Source organism: Brassica rapa, chromosome A06 (genome assembly GCF_000309985.2).
Source record: "Brassica rapa cultivar Chiifu-401-42 chromosome A06, CAAS_Brap_v3.01, whole genome shotgun sequence".
In the NCBI taxonomy this organism is placed as follows: Eukaryota; Viridiplantae; Streptophyta; class Magnoliopsida; order Brassicales; family Brassicaceae; genus Brassica; species Brassica rapa.
The window spans coordinates 27,237,958-27,259,449 of record NC_024800.2 but is presented as its reverse complement, the minus strand read 5'-3'; the positions used below and the strand labels follow the sequence as shown (position 1 = coordinate 27,259,449).

At 33.2% G+C, this 21,492-nt stretch overlaps 4 protein-coding genes and 1 long non-coding RNA gene across 28 annotated transcripts; 4 read left to right on the top strand and 1 right to left on the bottom strand.

Annotated features, from left to right (window-relative positions):
- Positions 1 to 238: 238 nt before the first annotated feature.
- Positions 239 to 4,042, top strand: LOC103827668. Of its 21 annotated transcripts, none has more exons than XR_004448276.1 (11): positions 245 to 838; positions 953 to 1,030; positions 1,095 to 1,204; positions 1,296 to 1,441; positions 1,526 to 1,691; positions 1,776 to 1,844; positions 1,941 to 2,137; positions 2,205 to 2,278; positions 2,373 to 2,623; positions 2,735 to 2,835; positions 3,800 to 4,042. It is a non-coding gene; the product is annotated as an uncharacterized LOC103827668 (long non-coding RNA). The 21 variants fall into 21 exon arrangements; XR_004448275.1 differs by having other exon boundaries at positions 258 to 838; positions 2,246 to 2,278; XR_001958869.2 differs by having other exon boundaries at positions 243 to 838; positions 1,941 to 2,278.
- Positions 4,043 to 6,212: 2,170 nt separating this feature from the next.
- LOC103827667 (GATA transcription factor 27) lies at positions 6,213 to 11,489 on the top strand. Of its 2 annotated transcripts, none has more exons than XM_009103199.3 (6): positions 6,213 to 7,958; positions 8,358 to 9,076; positions 9,153 to 9,256; positions 9,338 to 9,539; positions 9,627 to 9,723; positions 9,814 to 11,489. In XM_009103199.3, the coding sequence occupies exons 1-6, from the start codon at positions 7,919 to 7,921 to the stop codon at positions 10,038 to 10,040; spliced, it is 1,389 nt and encodes a 462-aa protein (XP_009101447.1). In that variant the 5' UTR covers positions 6,213 to 7,918; the 3' UTR covers positions 10,041 to 11,489. The 2 variants fall into 2 exon arrangements, with proteins under 2 accessions (XP_009101447.1, XP_009101446.1); XM_009103198.3 differs by having other exon boundaries at positions 6,222 to 7,958; positions 9,621 to 9,723.
- Positions 11,490 to 12,211: 722 nt separating this feature from the next.
- LOC103827666 (YDG domain-containing protein At5g47150) lies at positions 12,212 to 14,184 on the top strand. Of its 2 annotated transcripts, none has more exons than XM_009103197.3 (2): positions 12,212 to 12,737; positions 13,116 to 14,184. In XM_009103197.3, exon 2 carries the CDS (start codon positions 13,125 to 13,127, stop codon positions 14,121 to 14,123), a length of 999 nt encoding a protein of 332 aa, XP_009101445.1. In that variant the 5' UTR covers positions 12,212 to 12,737; positions 13,116 to 13,124; the 3' UTR covers positions 14,124 to 14,184. The 2 variants fall into 2 exon arrangements, with proteins under 2 accessions (XP_009101445.1, XP_009101444.1); XM_009103196.2 differs by having other exon boundaries at positions 12,305 to 12,539.
- A 366-nt stretch (positions 14,185 to 14,550) lies between these two features.
- Positions 14,551 to 19,027, top strand: LOC103827863 (YDG domain-containing protein At5g47160). Its single transcript, XM_009103421.3, has 2 exons — positions 14,551 to 16,621; positions 17,110 to 19,027. The coding sequence occupies exon 2, from the start codon at positions 17,123 to 17,125 to the stop codon at positions 18,233 to 18,235; it is 1,113 nt and encodes a 370-aa protein (XP_009101669.2). The 5' UTR covers positions 14,551 to 16,621; positions 17,110 to 17,122; the 3' UTR covers positions 18,236 to 19,027.
- On the bottom strand, positions 18,843 to 21,308 carry LOC103827664 (vesicle-associated protein 2-1). Of its 2 annotated transcripts, none has more exons than XM_009103195.3 (8): positions 20,845 to 21,308; positions 20,621 to 20,731; positions 20,428 to 20,498; positions 20,267 to 20,348; positions 20,080 to 20,195; positions 19,834 to 19,965; positions 19,356 to 19,424; positions 18,843 to 19,248 (listed from the first exon to the last, which is right to left on the bottom strand). In XM_009103195.3, exons 2-8 carry the CDS (start codon positions 20,679 to 20,681, stop codon positions 19,123 to 19,125), a joined length of 657 nt encoding a protein of 218 aa, XP_009101443.2. In that variant the 5' UTR covers positions 20,682 to 20,731; positions 20,845 to 21,308; the 3' UTR covers positions 18,843 to 19,122. The 2 variants fall into 2 exon arrangements, with proteins under 2 accessions (XP_009101443.2, XP_018515397.2); XM_018659881.2 differs by having other exon boundaries at positions 20,621 to 20,733; positions 20,850 to 21,308.
- Positions 21,309 to 21,492: the final 184 nt, after the last annotated feature.

The window sequence follows — 21,492 nt, the reverse complement described above, 5'->3', positions numbered from 1 at the left end:
TTGCTATTAATATTGTAGCGAATTTTTGTAAATTAAAATACAAAAAAAAACTGAAAATTTTGTACCAAAATCGAACTGAAATCCGGATTAAACTCAGTAATATCATGTGATAATTTCACCAAACCTCAAAATTGTGTTGATCTTGATCATGGATGATCGCATATTTTGTTTTAAAAGTTATTGTATATAGTTAACTTAGTGGTAATCAATACAATACTAAAAGCTGAATATAATCAACAGAGAAGCTATCCACGTTGGACTAAATAATCGACCAATAGAAAGCTTGCTTTTTGCCACATCAGCACAGATCTTGGGTATTGTTGGGCTTTTCTTTATATTTTTGATCTGTTTTGTTTGATGTGTCTAGCCCACAAAACCTAATCTGAGAAGCTGAGAAACCAAACGATGAATCCCTTCTCTTTCATGTCGTTCTTTGTCTCTATTTCTACCGTCTTCTCATCTTTCCTCCTCATACAAAAACGTTTCCCGTTTCTTCAGTCGAGATTGTCTTCTCATCTCCCGTACTTCCTCCATCTTTCATGATTATATATGTCAAAGTCACCAACAATAGATCAATCCAATTGTTTGTTTTAATTTCATCACCTACACTTCAATTCGAAATACAATTTTCCAGTTTCAAAGTTACATCGACTTGGGAGTACTCCGGGTATCATTGTAAAATGCCTCTAATCATGTTTTCGGATTTCGCCTAACCATGTATCAGATCCCTGTTTGCTTCATCATCCCTTAAATCAGAGAAATATGAGTCGTACCATGGTGAACAAGGCCTTAAAGGCTAACCAAATCAGAACCGGAGCTGAACGCAAGAGATCTTTTGGTAAGAGAAAGACATATATGTCTAAAAATAAGTGTTAATCGAGTCATTATCCTTGATTTATTGCTTCTACCATAACTAATTTACAAATATGTCTTCTCGCATACATGAAATTAGTGGCATGTTTAGCCTTAGGTATGTCCTTGAAGACGACAGTTCCCACACGAACACAACGGCAACCCAAACTCAGAAGAAGTAAGCGTTGAAATATGTTAGCTTTTGGCATATTAGTTCGATATTTAAAAGAGTGTGACATTAGACAGGTTTCTGTCGAGTTTCTCATTCCTGGTTAAAAAAAAAACTGGTGAGATTTTCAGTTGATCATCTGAGGTATGGATACACAAACATGATGCAAGAGAAAGGCATAAGGTCTCTAAATTCCAGAAATTTAAACATGCATACCAATTTTAATTTTTCTATGTTTTCAATGATATCTAACATGTATAATTCCTTACCTTAGGAGCACATGTATTAATACATATTTCTACTCAGTTCCACTTAATTACCAGAAGGATGGTTTCAAACTTCAACCGACTGTACCATATCTCAAATCCGTTTTGAATCGGTGGTATCTAAAGTTTATGTAAATCGACGATTTGTTTCCAGGTTTCATGTCCATCTACTTTCCATATGGGTTCAGAATGTATTTGTACAACTTAACTTAGCATATGTTCTGTATTTGAATTGCAGGCCTATATGTTGGTGCATTCGGACCTAAAGGCACTGAGATAGTACAACTTCATTGTCAGTATGGACACTAAAGTGATGTAGAGGAAAGCAACTCCTCAAATATTGAGTTCTTTGAATATACTGATGCTGTGAAGTTACATGGGATCCAAATATGTCGGCTGGCCAGGTTATTTATCTATTTAGTTCTTTAACTTTTTTCGTATTATGTATGGGATAAAAATTTTAAAATATGGTCATAAATTCTTGGTAGAAAATATTTTGTGCAAGAGTTGGAAGGGAAGTCGTGTGAGGAATCGTGGATTCTATAGGAAATGGTGTGGTAGTGACACTTTAATCATCTCTTGAGTTTAGGTTTTATGTGAACTACAATTACTGAATCTAAAGTTTATTCAGAGAGTTGTTTGTGTATATGAAGCTTTGGAGATGCATGTGTTGGAGGGCCGCTTTTAAAACTCAATGGAATGGTGAGACAATATAGACAACCCGTCAGTTATTTGTCCCGGAATGCGACCATACGGGATAGGTGGGGTTCTAAATAACACATGTGTTGGACACAAGAACTTAATGAGGCTTTTGTTGACGCTGTGCCTAATCAGCTTGGCGGTAGTCAACGTGCGTAAACTTTCCTCTTCTCTTTGTTCCTGTAAATAAATATTTGAAGGCTATTAACTATAAACAGTGGCGCTTACCATTCTCTTGGACTTCTTCTTTCAACCATAGGAGCCACGCCTTAGACTGTTCTGAATAACATAGGTTTTGTTCTTATCCTGACTATTTATTTCGTTTTCTTGCAATTCATGTTGTTACAGTTATCTCCTTTTGTATTTTCTTACGGAGAGAAATACAGAAAGCAAAAGCATAAGCAGGAGACTTTGGAAGCTACAGCATATACTTTCACAAATACTTTTGTGCTTTCCTGAGCTATAAACCACATATGGGTCTTGAAAATTAATCATTCCTTAGAGAGGCTAATGTCTCTAAGGCAACAGGTTACAAAGGAACCCATATTTTTGATAACTGTGTTTCTTTCTTCACAGGGGAACCTCGAGAGAAGAAGATGACATCAACGGAAGAAATCAAATATCTTGACATGTTAACGTAATAAATTTCAGTTTCAAACTGCATAACAAACCTCTAATATTTTATTTTTGGAATTTTGACTGTGTTACGTTTACTTATATGTTAAATTTTGTCACTCTTTTTTACCAGGAGCATTGAGATCGTAGAATCTTTAAGGTTACAAACTGAAGTTCAGAAACACCTCCATCTCCAGCTTGAGGTAATGATTTCACCTGCATAGCGTTAAAAAGGTATCCTTCTTTGCCTGCTTTCTAACCGAAAAAAGTATTAGTACTACATATCATGACTATTATCTGATGTTGTTTTAGTTTGTCTCATATGAGAGAGAGAGATCTTTGATGTATACACCACATATGCCTCTGTGTTGTTTTAGTTTGTCTCATATATAATACTTAGGCAAAGGTAGTATGTGGTTTGATTTCAAGTTATACTTGTGACGGTGTAAACATGGGACTGACAAATACTCGGTTCATGGATTGCTTTACCTTTTATACCAAGCTATGTCTCATTTATGTTCCGGTAAAAAAAAGAACTGGTTTATATTATGGAAAAGGTTGCAGAATTCGCAATCAATGAATTTTTAGATGCAACCTGCAAATCCTCTCTTTGGACTTTTATTAATCATGAAACTGATACTATGAGGTCTTAGAGAGTGTGTGGAAACAGAACAGTTTCAGATGTGTACAACGTATAGTTGCTCATTACTTGAATTGTTTTTAAGATTCTCATGTTTTGCCTTTCTTCTACTACTTGATTTGAATAAAATCAAATACATAATGTATCCTCCAAGTTTCTATTTCCTCGGATGTTTCACTAATTTATGGACTTCTTATTTCTTTAAGTAAATAACCTTTTAACTTTCTAAGATTAATTAGTTACTTTAAAGTAGAGAATCTGAGTTTAAGTATATTCTTTTATGTTACTAACAAATGGATAGGTTGTGGGTTCAAAATAGTGTAAGGAACTTATGTTGTACCTCTTTGTACAAAACTTATCATCTTTTTAAATCAGGTAATAACTTATGTATGTAATATTTAAAGAACTATATGTTAATTTAAGAGTTTGGCATATTTTATGGTCTCTCCCATTGTGTTATCATGTAGTCTGATGCGTCTTCTACTAATATAGTCAAACATTCTTACATTTTCACAGGTTTTTTCTTCTGCCTAAAGCCTTGACTCTTTGATTTTTCAGACAAGCAATTCTCTGTTCGGGAGACTTCATTGCGGTCAGGTGCGAGGGACCAGTTTATCATAGAGAAAGCATAGCACGCAGATTGAGGTTGACTCAGTCATGGCAATCTAAGATATTGAGGTTTTGATATTTTTAAGGCACGTGTTTTACTTTTCGTTATACCAGAAATTTTGGTCATGCTGAACCACTCTCCTTAAATGATCGACTCATATAAATAATATATATTAAAAAAAAATTGATGCAGGCTTCCAGATTCTAACACCCGAAAACAACGACGCTTTTGTACTCCACATTTGAAGATCATGTATCCCTATATATTAAAAAAGAAGCATTATAATAAATGTATTGACACATGTCAGCTTTATAATGATTTAGCAATTAATGCATTCACATACTAATTTTTTTAATTTCTAATTTAATGTGTTTAAACACTAATTTTTTAAATTAATCTATTTTTAGTTACTTATCCATTAGTGAGTTGCAATTTCCAGTAGCTGAGAAGTATAATCAGCTGATCTAAAGATTAAAATGGAACATGTGACGGTTCTTGATTTAGATAATGTGTAATAAAACTATAAAAGGGTATATACCATTTCTGTTTTTTTTAACTTATACCATTTTTATTTCAGAAGTGGGATTTATTTAATTCGTACTCATTAGTATTAAATATATGCAATTGGTTCAGTTTACCGACTTAGCAAGGTTGTATTTTCTCATTTTGTTGGATTATGACACTGTTTTTACTTTTGCCTGATATACCAACAAATAGTTTTGTTAAGTTGCAAAGAAAATTTGATTTAAAATATATTATTCAAGCCATCATCATTAAACAATTTAATTGAGTTTTCATATTTTAATATTGAGACAAAAAAAGTTTTAACATTCTCAATAACCTTTTGCACCAAAGTTATATGTTTAAAATAAAGGTCCGTTTAGCTATAAAATACTATAGTGAGTTTAGTAACACTTCTTTCACGATTATCATCATACTGAGAGATACGTTTAGAAGAGGAAATACAATAGAACCTTTATAAATTAATAATGTTGGGACTTTAAATTTCTATTGATTTATAGAAATATTAATTTACAAAAGTTTTCCTTTTTGGATTTTTTTTCTATTATTCTATTTTATTAATAAAATAAAAAATATTTTATTTTTACCTATATAAATTATTTAAATTTTATAAATTTAACATTCATATTATTTTATTATCTTATTTGGTGTATATTTTATGTTTCATCGAATTGTTATGTAATTTTTGATATATTTTTACTAAATATTATCAAAATATATTAAAATATTAAGAAAACTAGAAGTATTTTCATTGTGAATATAAAACCAACAATATAATGTTTAGTTGTACTTATATAAAATATATAGAGATAGATTAGCAATTTGTGATTTTAATGAGACTATATATTTACATGAGAGTTTTTAAAATATTATTATCTTATTATTTTATCGATTTGTGTCATATTAATTTATAGAGATTATTAATTTATCGAGTATTAATTTATAGAGGTTCTACTGTAAAATGATGATTGCATATGTTTAAAACACAATAAATTCCACCACAATTCACAACTTTTAGGTTTTCAAGAACGATAGAAAAGACACAAATGCAAAATCAGGTTAAGTTCTTAAAATTCATGTGTTTGATGGTCATATAGCCAAACAATAATATTTAATATCAACAGAATAACACGAAGTTATGATTAAACTTAGAGGAATAATTAACTGCACACTAATATTTATATGTCATACTGTACTAAAAATATAATTTTCAAATAATAAAATACATCTAATGTGTTAAAAATTAAATTATATTAATGAACAACCTCTAAAATAAAAAGGTTAAGACACTCTAAATAAAATAGAGAAACATAGCAAAATGATAAAATAAAAGCAATATAACAAATATATTTTCATAGTTTTAATTCATGTTATGTTATATATTAGTAATTTTTAACTTAATTCAATATTGCAATACCAAACATATTCAAAATGGTTTCAGTCTTAAAACCGGCATTCCACAATTGATTTCAAATTGATGACATAAACTTAGCATGATATTTATAAGTGTGTTATTGGAAAGAAGAAATTCCATATACATTTATTTATAACAATTTTGATTTTTATTCAAACATGTATACAAACAAAATAATTCCAAAATAACTATCTTACAGGCTACCATTATAATTCAAAATGAGTTTAAAAATCAAAATTATTTTACAATATCTGATATTTATACAACATACATTTGTAAAAATTTAAAAGCACTTATCCGCGCATAGCGCGGAAAACGATCTAGTAATATTATAATACGCGTAGACAACGAGTAATGTACCCGAAATTAGCTCAGTAATCACATTCACCAAACGAAAGAAGTGGGCCCCATCATTACAAATACTTTAACCAAATCAAACGGTGCAGAAAAGAGTTGTGTCCATGATCGTTACGGCCGGTGACTTCACACACCATTTTATTTTATATAGTTTGATATTCTGAAATCTGTTAATGAATGTAAATTTTGATCCAAACGTCATGCCATCACATAGTTCTGAATAAGTTAAAACCTAATCTTATAACCTAGTCTTATATTTATCAAAAAGACAATCAACTACATATACATTAATATCTATAATTTTAAATTCCAAAGGGAAAATAACTAATCTTGTTTATTTCATCTTTCCTTCTTGGCCTTTTTTAACCCTTTCTTTCTTCGTTTAACACTTGAATTTAATTTTTTTTTATACTAGAAAATGATTTGTGAAAACACTAACTAAAATAGTGAAAATCAGAGATATGAGACTGACAGTATATTTTTTTTTTAATTTAATTGGCAATGAATAGATAATTAATCTTTTCTTTCAGTATAATATTGTGAATATTTAACTGTAATATAAACATTCACCCGAGTACAGTATATTTTAATAAGAAAAACCTAAGTTGAAGAAAAATCAATAAAACTAAAATTTCACTATCTAGTAATTTTTATTTAATATTCTATTCAACTCTTATAAATTTGTTATTCATCATCTACATTTACTTTGTTATGACTATTATAGTTGTTGTCATTATGAAACATTAATTTTCGTTGGAATAACAAAAGAAAAAACAAAATAAGAGGAAAAGTCTATAGTCAACAAGAAGGAACCATAAGGCACAAGCAATGATATTCCTCCACAGCCTCTCCCCCCATCGTCACTTTCGAACCATTAGAGGCTTCTCTATAAATTATTGAAGATTAGATCAATTATTTTATTTTTTTTCTAAAAGAAAAGGCTTAACTGTAAATATATATTCCATTCATAGCGCTTGGAGCATTTTAGACGCAAAGAAACACATTAAAACCAATAACTAATATTAGTTAATTTTATACATTTATAAATTTATTGTCTAATATTAAAGTATTGAGATGAGCTCACTTACTTTTTTTATTTTCTTAAAAGCTTATATTTTTTTTTGTCACAATCTTAAAAGCTTATATACACCATGTTTCATGGTCTTTGGTGCGTTTGCACATTTAAAAAAAAGTTGAAATTAGTGAATGTGGTATGTCAATTTTAATTTTGAACCAAATGTTTCTACTTAACCATTTATACACTTGTCAATCAAATGAAAACTATATCCTTTTAAAAACAAAGAAATAAATCAAATAAAAGTTTCCTTTTAATTAAGTAAGTAATTGAAAATCTCCAAGTCAAGCATACATTAAAGTTTTTTTAATTATAAAAAAATTAATGGTAGTATAAGAGTAGGAAGCTTAAACATTAACTTAACTTTATAATACAAAAAAGAGCCATTTTTTACATACACAAAACTCTCCATCTCTCTCTCTCTAGAGCCTCATCACTTTCTATCTCTCTTTCTCTTTTTTTTTCACAGCCATTTGCTAGATTCCTCTCTCTCTTTTATTTTCTGTGCTGTTCTTGTTTTCCTCAAAGAGTTTTATTTATTTTTCTCGAATTTTCTCAGACGCAGGTTTTTTATTGGCTTCTTCTATAGAAGAAAAGACTTTTCTGGGTTTTTTTTTGTCTTAGCAGTGAAGCTTCTCAATAATCTTAAAACTCAAATCTCTCAAAGAGTCTATATTAAATAACTTTTCTTGAAAAAGGATGGGAAAGCAAGGGCCTTGCTATCACTGTGGCGTCACAAGTGAGTTCTTGTTTTCTCACCCAAGTCCTGTTGTTGAATAAAAGTCCAAACTTTGAGCTTGTGTATTGAAGAACTTGATTCAACTTATAATGCAAACATTGAAATCTTATGAAATGATTATCTTTATGTGACCTTAATTACACGTTGTGAGTCATTTGCTGTTTTGATCACTCTTTAAGCAGAGTTTTGAATGTTCTGTGATGCTATCAAATGTGTTGTGAAGTCAAAATAGTTTTTTTTTTGGATCTTTAGTTTATCTCTAAAATGCTCAATCATGTTGAATCAGAACGCAAACTCTTAAGGATGTTTGGTCTTGATAGATCATTGTTAAGCTTTACCTGATACAACCTGAATATGATTGTGACATTTGTTTGATCATTGTGAAAATGTTGTTGACAGGCACACCTCTATGGAGAAACGGGCCACCAGAGAAGCCAGTACTGTGCAATGCGTGTGGTTCCAGATGGAGAACGAAAGGATCATTAGTAAACTACACTCCCCTTCATTCTCGCGCTGAAGTTGATGATATTAATGATCACAGACCTCCAAAGATGATGATGATGAACAAAAAGATTCCCAAGAGGAGACCATATCAAGAAAACTTCACAGTCAAACGAACCAACTATGAATTCAACAACGGTTTCAAGAAGAGGACCTTAGACGAATTAGAAGCTAGCAACAGGTCGAGCTCAGGGTCGGTTGTGTCCAACTCAGAGAGCTGTGATCAATCCAATGCGTGGGAGACTACTTTTCCTTCTAAGAAGAGGACTTGTGTGGTGGGGCGTCCAAAGGCGGCTTCTTCAGTTGAGAAGCTCACAAAGGATCTCTATAGTATCTTACAAGAACAACAGTCTTCTTGTCTCTCTGGTACTTCAGAGGAAGACTTGCTTTTTGAGAACGAGTCACCGATGGTGATAGGACATGGGAGTGTTCTCTTGAGAGATCCTCATGAGGAATCTGAAGCTAGCTCGCTCTTGGTTGAGAGCAGCAAGTCCTCATCAATGCATTCTGCTGAGTTTGTGGTTAATAAAAGCCAGAGATCTCTAAATTTTGGTTGCAGGACCAAACCTCAAGTCCTGGGAAGACATAGTTTACCACTCTGTAACATAGATTTGAAGGTAAAATTCATTTGCAACTCCTTGACAGTTTTGTTTCTTCAATAATCTTGTTGAATGACTTATCTTCTTTCTACAGAATGTTTTCAACTTTGATGAGTTCATAGAAAAGTTCACAAAGGAAGAACAGCAAAAGCTGATGAAACTACTTCCTGGAGTTGACTCTGTTGATCTTCCTGAAAGGTTTTAACTCAATGCAACAGATTTGTTTTGGTGGCTACTTCTAGTTCTTATATTTTCTGTTTCCTCTTTTTTTTTTGCCAGCCTCAGAAGCATGTTTGAGTGTTCTCAGTTCAAAGATAACTTCTCCTTGTTTCAGCAACTAGTTGCAGATGGTGTCTTTCAGCCATTATCATCATCTTCTTCTTCCTCTGGATCAAAACTTGAAGAGCTTAAGACTCTTGCAAAGCTTGCTTTATCTGATCCTAACAAATCCCATTTGTTGGAAAGCTATCACATGCTCAAGGTTTTTTTAGACATTATACTCTTTCTTGAAACAAATAGTTTCTTAACTTTCGGCTTTTGCTCACTTAAATCTTTGCCTCAGGAACAGAGAAAAGGGATTCAAGACTCTGTTACTAAATCATCAGATAATCATAGTCTAGTAACCATTGAAAGACCTTGTGAAAGCCTAAACCAAAACTTCTCAGGTCAATTCAAAGATTCTTGAATCATGTAAATACATTACTTCCTGCAATAAACTCTGTCTGTTTCTGATAATTTTGAGTTTTGCTCTTCAGAGACAAGGACTGTGATGAAGAGCCCCAAAGAAATGATAAAGATTAGATCAAAACAAATCCAAACCAAAGAGATTATAGAGAATAGTGTCTCTTGCCTTAACCATATGAGCTATGGTGGGTCTATGGCATATAGCTATGAAGATAATGATATTTCTGATCAGGATCTTCTTCTTGACGTGCCGTCAAATGGATCATACCCTCAAGCAGAGCTTCTTCACATGATATGAAAGAAGAGGAAGTTTCTCAGAACAAAGACTTACAAGACCTTTTCAAAGATCTCTCTCTATCTTATCTCTAATGATTGAAGAGAAAACTATTTTACTCTTTATCTTCTTGGCTGAGAAAATGTGGCCAAATGAGATTTTCCTGCATTAGAAATTTCAATCTGCAGATATATATATATAAAAAGGAAGGATATTATGTAAGTGGATCTTTTTGGCGATCTTATTTGATATATATACTGTCTTCTTGTCCTTATTACAATATTTTTATGGAACTTTTATTGTGCTCTTATTATGTAGAAGATGAGTTTCATGAGAACATATAATTTGATAAGATCTTGATACTAAATGCTTTTCTAGAAGTATTAGGATATGATATCAAGATTCCGAGTATTGATGATCATGTTGCAGCTCCTAAACCAAAAGGAACTTGTTTCAAACAAGCAGAAGCGTTTAGAAACTCTGATCACCATATGATGCTACTCCTCGTGAGAAAGTGCTTGAGGTCTTGCATCTTTTTAAGATGTTTCCAACAAGCATGGCGAGGTGGATATTTATCTGATGGTACAGCTATAATGGGCATCAAAACACAAGCTATGCTAGAGAAAATGAGGAAACAAGTGAAGAGAATGGGATTGGTTCCTGGAATCAACGTTGGCGACGAGTTACAATACAAAACCTCTCCTTGTTGTGGGTCTTCATTTCAAGACGATGTACATGATTTTACTATATGAAAAAGGGAAATGTTAAGCTTGCCACAAGCATCATTGCCACACAGTGAAAGGGTTACAATGGTAAGGTTGATGCTGATGTTGTGGTTTTTACTGGTGAAGGAGGAAACGTGTTAAGCAAGGCAAACAAAACTGAAGATCAGAAATCTCTTTCTTTCTATTGAAAAAAAAAACTGTTTTATTCTTTAGGCATTTCTGAGAAATTTGAAATTTGAAGCTGGGTTTAATTTTTCTTTTTGCTTGGAGGCCCAAACTTTGCAGGGCCGGTTTTAAGAAAATTAAAAAAACTTCGTCAAAATTCATTTGTATTCACTAATAAAGTAGTTATATATATGCTTTTTTTTAGAAAAAAAAAGCTTACTATATGCTATTTTCCTTTAAGATGTAATGTGAAAACAACTTTTTTTAATGCATAACATGTCAATTTTTCATAGTAATTATTTTAACTATTTACAGCAAAAGTTTTTGTTTTCTATGTTATATAGTACAAATAGTTTTTTTCAATAGACTACTATTTGATAGAACATCAGTTGGTTAATTTTCTAGAGTTCTGATATACAAATAAATAAAAAACAAGAGAGAAACAATTTGTATATGTGTTATATATACGCGTTCTTACATAAAAGATAAAAATATCGTTATCAATTTTTCTAAAGTATAGTGTGAAAACAACTTTTCAGATTTTTGTCATCTTCTTAATTCTTGATAGAAACCTTTTTACAAACGCAAAGTTTATGTTACATATTTATGGTAATATGTAGGTGTCATGAATACTTTATTCGTTTATATGAAACCAACAAGGCAGTAGCAGTAATTGCATTTTGTTTGAAACAAACTGGATATTATGTATTGAGTTATTGTTGCGTTCACCAACCGATAGAATTGTGATATTTCATATTCTATCAGTCGCACAGTGACAATCACAAAGTCTACTTGCAGAGGTTACGAAGCCCGATAACGCTTGCCATATAAAATGTTTAATCTTCCTTGGAATTTTGATCTTCCAGACCTCTTTCTTAAGCTTCGTTACGCTGAAGAAGAGCACCACATCTTTTATATATGATTTCTAGGTGGAGATAAAGTCATCTTAGCTACTACTTAGAAGAAGTAATCATATTGATGACCATTCAAGACTATTGACCAAGACTATCGACTATGATTTGGTCAAAGTTTTGACTTGATTATTTTTAGCTCTACGTAATATAGGGCTTTGAATGTTAATGGGCTTTCGGGAGGAGATAAGTTTCAGATAGCTGAATCAGATTTGCGGCTTAGACAGAAGGTGAAACCGGACTCTAACAGTTGGTTACTAAAACATAAAAGAAAACATATGAAAGTTGAAAAGACTCATTCGTTTTATGCTAGTACAGTGAGTATTGCATTAGCCTTATTATCATCCAAGTAACTTTGTTAGTCAAGCATATAGTACATGACATTGGAATCATTATCATATCAAACGTGGTCCAACTAATAATAAAGTACATTTGACATTTTTCAGGTTCATTTTTAATTTTTAGAACATCACCACAACCCTTAATTAAAGTTAACGGTATGGACCCCATAACAACAGAGACATTGAGTACATATCTCTGTCTATTTATCAAAGTCTGCACCAAGTCATCATATTCAACACTTCACCAAATTTTCCCGTGACTGTTCGTTCGCTTCGCCTGAGCCAAATCACCATATTTTGCAACACTTCACCACAAGCCGGAGCTGTTGTCTTGTCTATCCCACCATCGTCACGTCACCTTCTTCCCCGTAGCTTCTGCAGGTCTTCTTCTCCCTTTCGTTTGCTGTCTCCTAACGTTTCCTCTGTTATTGCTTCCTCTCTTTTCTGATTCTGTTGTAATAAGTGCTCTTCCACATGCTCTGTAAAGAGAAAGAAGCATGAATTTAACATTTTACACCCAAAAAAAAAAGACGTAGAAGAGTAGATCGATGAGTCTTTACTCGTGTCGTGGTTTGTCTGGTAATATCTTTAACGTCTTTGTTTTTTCTTCTTACTCGTGAAGTTTCTGATCTTACATTTAACTTTTTATTCCGGATCTGTCTTCTTTGAACTGGATTCGTCTTAGTTCTAGGTTTCATCTTTTTTCCTCTTCTCCAAGAAAATGAAAGTGAATTTAAATCCTATTTGCTAATTTTTTTTTTTTGAATTATCTTTAAATTTCCTCAAACGATCTGTAAAAGGTGCATAAAATCAATTTTTTTTTAATAAAAGACTTCTCTCTGGATATTTTCTAGTGAAAATGTTTCCTCAAAATCTATAGAATTTGTGTCAAAAAAAAAATCTATAGAAATTGTTTTGAATTAAAGAAATTTGATATTGTGTATTTTGTAATGTTAGTACAAGAAGATGGATCGTGCTCGCAAGCGACCAATTGTCTATGCAATTCGTGATTTTCCACCTGGTTGTGGAACTGCTCCCTCTAATGTTCCTGACAAAGATCATTTCAAGAATCCAAGAACAAGTGATGATGTTGTTGTCGAGAATCAGAGTCCTGATCATTCTGATGCAGATTCAGAACCTAGTGGAGCTTCTCTCATAGAAGAACAAAAGTTTAGAACCTCTAAACACGATCGTGGTCTCAAACAAGAATCCCCCTTACCAAGCTCTTATCATGGTCGTGTTCTTGGAGCTTCTAAACACAAAGGAAGTTGTTCCAAACAAGAACCAGAGTCTCAACACTCTGATCATGTTGTTGCTGCACCTCCTACACCTCGTGAGAAAGTGCTTGAGGTCTTGCGTGCTTTTAAAGATGTTTATAGGGAGTTGGATCGAAACAAACAAGCGAGACGCGGTGGAGATTCGTTTGACGCTACAGCTAGAATAGACATCAAAGCACAAGCTTTCCTAGAGAGCGAGGGGAGACACGTGAACACAGAGAAGAGAATCGGACAAGTTCCCGGAGTCAACATTGGCGACGAGTTCCAGTACAAAACAGAACTTCGTCTTGTCGGGCTTCACTTCAAGACCATGTGCGGGATCGACTACATGGAAGTAGGAGGTGTGAAGTACGCGACATGCATTGTTGCCTCTGAGGGATATGGATACAACGATAAGTTTGATGCTGGTGTTGTGATATATACAGGTGAAGGAGGTAACGTGATAAGCAAGCATGAAAACAAAACTGAAGATCAGAAGATGTTAAAGGGCAACTTAGCTTTAGCTAATAGCATGAGACACAAGACAGAAGTGAGAGTGATACGTGGCATGGAGAGATGGGATGGTAAAGGGAAGCGTTACGTCTATGATGGGTTGTACTTAGTTGATAAGTATTGGTTAGAGAAAGGAGTTAGTGGTAAGAGTATGTATAAGTTTAAGCTTTGTAAAATTCCAGGTCAACCTCGTTGACTTGAAAACAATAATGTTTACTTTCACAAGTTTCTAATTTGTTTTTTCATTTTGTTATTAATGACTTGAGTTTTCCTTTCTACAGCTGAAGTTCAAAGTTGTAGGTGCTTAAGTTTTGTAGAAGCTAAACACGGACTCACATCGGATCTAAACAATCATTCACTTAAATTTTGTTTTCATGATATTTGTGAAATCATATTTCGTTTGAAGTCTCTTGAGAGATTTCTCTAAAGTCTTTTGAACAACGCATATGTTAAAATGACCTGAGGGTTTCAGTAATAACTTTATTTGAAGTTTATTAGTTATCCTTTATAAACAAAAAAGTGAGTTCATCTGAAATCTCCACAAAAACGAAGTTAATTTTTCTTTTAACCAAAAATTGAACTTTTGAAAGCACACTTGAGAAGAAATCTGCTGAGAAGAGACTTCCCTACAAGAAACTTTTCTCTCAGTATCAAATTTGTGTTTAACAAAAAAGACAAAACATTATCAAAAAATAGAACAGCAGACTTCACTATTTAATTACTTTATGATAATGTTTTTGTCTTTTTTGTTAAACACAAATTTGATACTGAGAGAAAAAGTTTCTTGTAGGGAAGTCTCTTCTCAGCAGATTTCTTCTCAAGATTTTAGTCAAACATGGAACTTTTTTTAATCAAACATGGAACGAAACTGTTGTTCTAAGAGTAAACTTCAAACAAATATCTACACTTTCCTACTTCGAACGAAGTATATTTTTTGTAATACTCTAAACTAACAATATTTTCTATGTTTAGTGTTTAGTGAATTACAATAATTTTTTGTGTTTTTATTATGTTGAATGCATTTTAATTTATTTAATAAAATATTATGTGTTCAAATTTTAATTAATATTTAGTTAAGAAATAACTATTTAGTTATATAATTTTTTTTTCCATTTTCATGAAAGGATGAGACTAAAATTTAGGTACAATGTCGTCAAAAAAAAATTAGTTACAAAAGAAAGTTTACTTAGCTGTGCAATTTTTATCTCTCAATATACTCTAGAGTTATTTACTTAACTATGAAATTAAAAAATGAGGAAATCCTACAAATAACTTTTATAAATATATAAAATTTAAATTTTTTAAAAAAATTATACCCAAAGAGAATATCACAATTTATATTTATTATGACAAAAATAAATATTTAATAATCTTCTTAATAAATATCGTTGAACTAGCTTTTATAAATTAGTAAAAAATTGAATACGTTTGAATATAATTTTTTATTAAGTCAAAGGAATTTTGATTTAATGAATTTTACAAAATGTTAGACTAATGTATTTGCCTATTTGGACTCTTAAGATAATAAATTTTGGCGAAAAAAATTAATTTTGAAGACTAAGCAAACTTTGTGTTCAACCGATCTTTTCTTATAAATAGACACCGTTCCCTTAGTATAAAACACATCTTTAACGCAACACAACATCATCTAGCAAAAGTTGTTTAGATCTTCTTCAAGGTAAGTGTCTTGAAAGTATATAGTTATTGACAAGTTTGTGAATTTTTTTCCAATTATTGTAAAATGTTCACAACAATTAACGATGTTAGCTCTTGATATAAGTTAAGAAAAAGAGAAAGAAAATCTCAGTTTTGTGTGTTCTTCTATTTCTTTAATGATATGTCAAATCGTTCTATATTATCGTTTTTAACTATTCATATTATGTGATGTTCAATGAAAATTTCATTTGATCCACGTATAATGAATGAAATTATTAAGTTATGAACATTTATGATTAATATAAAATTATATTTGAAGAACATTTATGTTTATATCTGAAAATTTACTATGCATATTTTTATAAAATTTGATAACCTATTAATTTAATTTTATGGGCTTTTATTTATCAGCTATAATATACTAGTATGTCATTAATTGGTTTCTTTTGAGTTTTTTACCCAAAAAAATAAATTTTAGTTGAACAAGTCTTCTTTTTCAATACTTGAGACAAAACATCAGAAATCTAGAAAATTATTTCACAGTAGTAAGAAGAAATTGGAAAGAAAAAAAAAGGAAACACTGCATATTAATATAGAATAAATTCATACAAGAGTATTTTATAGAAAGAGAAATTTGAATTGTCATAGACTTCTGAGTTTCTATAAGCATAGTAATAAAGTAAAATGAGACAGAGAAAGGAAAGAAAATTTTAATTATGTAATGAGAGTAAATGCCGTGGAAGACTAAACATCACAACATCGTACACAATTGGCATATGATATAACGCATCACGTGATTATGAATTAAAATTAATTAGGTTTTGCTATTAATTCGCATAATTACGGCTAGAAAGTTATAACTGAAATGCATTAATGTAGTTTAGTGGCCTTAACGGTTCCTCAATAACATTTCGTTTAAAAAAAAAAAAAATCCAAACTCACAAATTAATCAAACGGTCTTTTTCTTTTCAGTGACATCTCTTGTTCTCCGAGCCCTAAGCAAATACTCCTACGAGAAGAAGAAGATCATCATCACAGGTGCTTACTCATCGTCTTCTTTGATAGATTTATCTTTTTTTTTCGCTGTTTTATGACCATTTCACAATGTACGACGCTCTGTAATTGGTCAGTTGCTCTTCGTTACTTGTGTGTTATTTGTCTTAATCTCGTGTTTTCTGTTCTTCTGAGATAAACTCATTCATTATTTTGTCGTTTATGCTTGGGTTTTGTTTAGCAGGGGAAGATTGATCGAAGCTTCTAGAACATTAGGATGAATAACTTGAATCAAGTGTAAAATCGATTTTCACTTATAATCTATGTCCGTAATTTACAATCTCTAGGTTCGTGCATACTGCAATGGTCCGAATCTCATTAAAGTCACTCCAGATTGTGTCTTCGTTACACTTATTTTTCACCATTTTGTTCTTGTTACTGTTCATTCATTGGAAGTCAAGATGATGTTTTTTTTTTTTTGACTAAAATGTCACTTTAGTGTTAACTAAGATGTTGCCTTTGTATGTGTGCAGGAAGATTATCGAAATGAGATCCCTTTCCGATAAGAAAAAAAGGGTCTCTGCTGTAAGAGATTTTCCATATGGATGTGGGACTCGTTCTGTTCAGAATCAGAGAAGCGTGAATGGTCGTGAGGTTGTTCAAGCCGCACATGAACCGAGTGGTGTTGCTTACCACCACAGGCCTGCTTGTCCTGTTAATGAAGCTGATTCGTTGGATGAGATTATGAAGAAAGCTGGCTTCAATGTCCCAGCTAGGAGTGTTGTTGACAGAGGAAGATCTGTTTCGTCTTACAGTAAATCTTGTGGAAGCAAGGTTAAGCCTTTAAGTTCCGAGGAAGCTTCCAGGCTAATTGCTTCTCAGAGTAGAAGGAGACAACTTTCACACTCACATTCACATTCATCCACTATGGAAAAACAGAGAAGCTCACCTGAGAATGGTAATGCAACTGCGCTAAGGGCAAAAAGTCAAAGACTTGGTATCAACCCTGTTACGAGACAAAACCAGATAACCAAAGCTCTTACCCCACGCGAGAAAGTTCAAAAGGTGTTGCGTATATTCAAACTGGTGTTTAAAGCGCTGAACAAAGACAAACCAGGGCGGCATTACGAAGCACGAGCCATCCTAATGAACCATGAGATGCATGTGAACGATAAGAAGATGATAGGACGGGTCCCAGGAATCGAAATCGGAGATAAGTTCCAGTACAAGTCAGAACTCAACTTGATCGGTCTCCATTTCTACATCAGAGGCGGCATTGACTACATAACCAGAAAAGGAGGCTTGAAGCTAGCTACGAGCATCATTTCGTCGGAAGGGAATGGCTACACGGATAGGTTTAACTCCGATGTGATGATTTACTCAGGCCAGGGAGGTAACTTGACGAGCAAGGATCAGACGGTGGTCAAAGATCAGAAGCTTGAAACGGGGAACTTGGCTTTGGCTAATAGCGTGGAGGCAAAGAATCCGGTGAGAGTGATACGTGGCGTAAAGGACTCGAGAGGAAAGTGTTATGTTTATGATGGGTTGTACTTGGTTCAGGAGTATTGGCGAGAGAAGGGACGTGGAGGTAGTGTTGTGTTCAGGTTCAAGCTTTGTAGAGTTCCTGGTCAAGATTCAACTAACTTGAGATATCATTAGTGTGAGGAGAGATAGTATCAGACTGATTTTTAGAAAAGAAACTTTGCTTGGCAAAAAGCTATAGCCTATAGCTAATCATAACATAACAGTAGGTTTGGAATCTTTTGCTTTCATGTCAGATATGCTTCTGTTACTTTTGCGTTGATGCTTCTGTGTTCTGTTTATGTACAAAGTTATTAATAATGCTACCTTACTGCCAATTCCTTGCTTGGGTTGGTAAGAGCTGAAAGCAGCCTTAATAAAAGTAGTTCATTGTGTGAGTCACTCTCATTTACTGTCTCCAACTACCATTGAGAAAGTAAAAGAAAAACACTTATCAAATTCTGTATATTTAATAGAATTAAAAAAAAAAAGCTATCATCAGATTCTATACAGAAATGTATTACAATTTCAAGATCTTATGTATGTGTGTATTTACACAAAAACAAAAACAAAACCAACTAAAGATGCTGTGTTTCTCACATTAGATGTCATTATCCTAAAATCTACCAACTGCATGTGTCCGAACGGTTGTTCTCCATACTACCGACCCTATTGGGCATTTTAAGTTGGATCTTATGTACCAACCAAATCAAATTTATAACATAACTTGGGACCAACAATGAAGTAGCGAAAGAGTAAAGTCGAATCACGAAAATTTCTGCTGTTGTAAAAAAATGTACATCCAAAATAACTGACAAAGAAGCAAACTTTTTGATGGACAAAACAAACTAAAACAGATCATAGAGAGAAAAGACTGAGAGAGGGATATGGAGAGATTTAGCTTTGATATTGAGAGTTAACAGAGTAGAATACCCCCCCCCCACAAAATGTGTGACGCCGATTTGGTTCCTGCGGTTACATATGTTGGAGATGGTAGATCACGCGGAGAAGATGATGCTAGCTTTTTATTTGGGAGAAGCTAAGGTGAGTTTTAGGATGAAACCGATGATGAGTCCTATGAGTCCAACCAAAGCTGCCAACTTCAAGGATAACCCATTTCCGCTGTTCATTCTTCGTTTCTTCACCATCTCCTGCAATGTCATTTCAAAACATGTTTGGCAAGATCCTTTGTAACTAAGCAATGGCATTTGATTAATCAAATGATAGAATACCAAGGAAAAGTTTATGGAGATCGTACCAGTTCATGTTGCAGCTGTTGTGTTTGCTTAACAGCTGCATCTCGCTCTTCCTTCAGCCGCTGTATAGTCTGACCACACATGTTAATGGTAAGGAAGTTAGAGTGGAATTAAAAAAAGGGAAGAACTAAATCTCTCTTAAACTATGATGTGGTGAATTATGAGATTCTGTGAGGTACATTTGTTCACCGTATGAAGAAAGATTCAGAATTACAGTTTATATAGCCTCAAAACAACAGAAGGATAAATACTAGAAAGTCTGTATTAATACAATTATCACAAAAAGGGGACTACTTAATAAAGTGTCTATCTGTGCAGGAGGTCCAAAACTTTACAGAATCATCCTTCTACTATAAGGCTTTTGTTACTATCATGGTTGGTTAGCACAAAAAGTTAAAAATATAATGCTCTTAAGAGAATGTGCAGTAAGTCAATGATACATGCAGATTGAATAGTAGAGTGGATGTGGTTGGTACTCACAGAGATGGTTTCAGAGCCATTTCCATCGCCATTGGTTCCTCCAGATTCAGATGATCTTTGGGTTGTGGAGGAGGAGATATAAGAGACCTTGAGCTTACACTCTGTTAATGTTTTCCCACTGTCCTTTGTAAACTAAAACACAGACATGGCACAGATTTAGTGCCAATTTTTTATTCTCCCAGAAATGCAAAAAAATCATGATTATGGATAATAATAATAATAATGCTTTTGAAAGCAGTGACTTACAGTGTCTTGAGGAAGGTCATCAACATCAGTGTGTGGAGGGACAAGGGTACTTTGAAGGAGAAACTTGTCTCTGCACTGCATATCTGGAGGATACTCCCTTTGCGCTTGTAGAGTAACTACAGTTTCAGAAGATCTTAAATCAGTCCCTACGATGGAAGGAGTAATGAAGAATGAATGAGTGTGTAACCTCGAATGATGCAGGAGTCCCATGGCTGAATGACACCGGTGTTGGGTCTTACAAAATACTTTTTTGGAGACGTTGTCTTCACCTGATGACAACTTTAACAGTTATAAAAACTTGATGACAGAAAACAAATGAAGTTTTGGTGGATAAGGATGCGGAAACACCTTGAAAGCAACATAGTCCTCAGTTTTGTTAGCAACTTTAAGATCACAGTAGCTTTGCTTCTCGAGTTCGACTGATACAATATATCAAATATATATATATATATATATATATATATATATATTCTCATGAGCATCCATCCAAAAGAATCAATTTCCTTCACGTTTTCTAAGGTAAAGACCATAATATGCTTACAAAGGAATTTGAGTTCATCAGGTACAATGGAGATAAGCTGGTTCTCCCCAACGCCAGACATTGCCACACAATAATCTATCAATCAATCAATCAATCTCTACACCTCCAAACCTACACAACACATCCGAATCTAATTCAAAACAATTCCAGATTCTTTTTTTTTTTGTTTTTGGCTCAAGAAAGCTAAAAAGGGGAAAATGAAAAATAGAAGATACGGATCAAACCTGAAGAAGAAGAAAATAAACAAAAGTCACGGGTCCAACGTTTGATCAGCGAAGAAGCTCTTCTGCTTATTTCTCTCTCTCTCTCTCTTCCGGAGATCGCTCTCCTCCTCTGGTTCGGTTGGTGGTGACCAAGGCACAGGAAATTTTCTAGAGAGATTGAAGGGAAGAAAACCAAGGCGCTTCGTGGAGCGGCCACGTGAAGTCGAAGCAAAGTTCCTCCGGCGTCGTCTCCGGGAACTACGGGGAAGAATAATAGCGAGAGAGAGAGAGAGAGTTTGTGACACGTGTATTATTATTATTATACAGTTGTGAAGGGTGAAAGAAGCGACGGGCTGGAAATAAGAGCTGAAGACGTGGCGGTTTTTCATTGGTTTCATTAATTTATATAAAGCTAAATGTACTAGTGGGCTTTCAGGTGGTTGGCCATTTTCATTCCTCACTATTAATTTTTTTATCTTTCCCTGACCATTAATGATTAGTGTTGGTGGGCAATTAAATATTGAGACATAAACGCATTATTAACTCGAGATTAGTATTAATCATGACGAAGACAACATGAGAGAGTAGTTATAGTCAGTCATTAGAAAATGAAAGAGACAAGAAAATACTCAGATGAGTTCCCAGAATATTCGTTTTTCTGCTTTACCT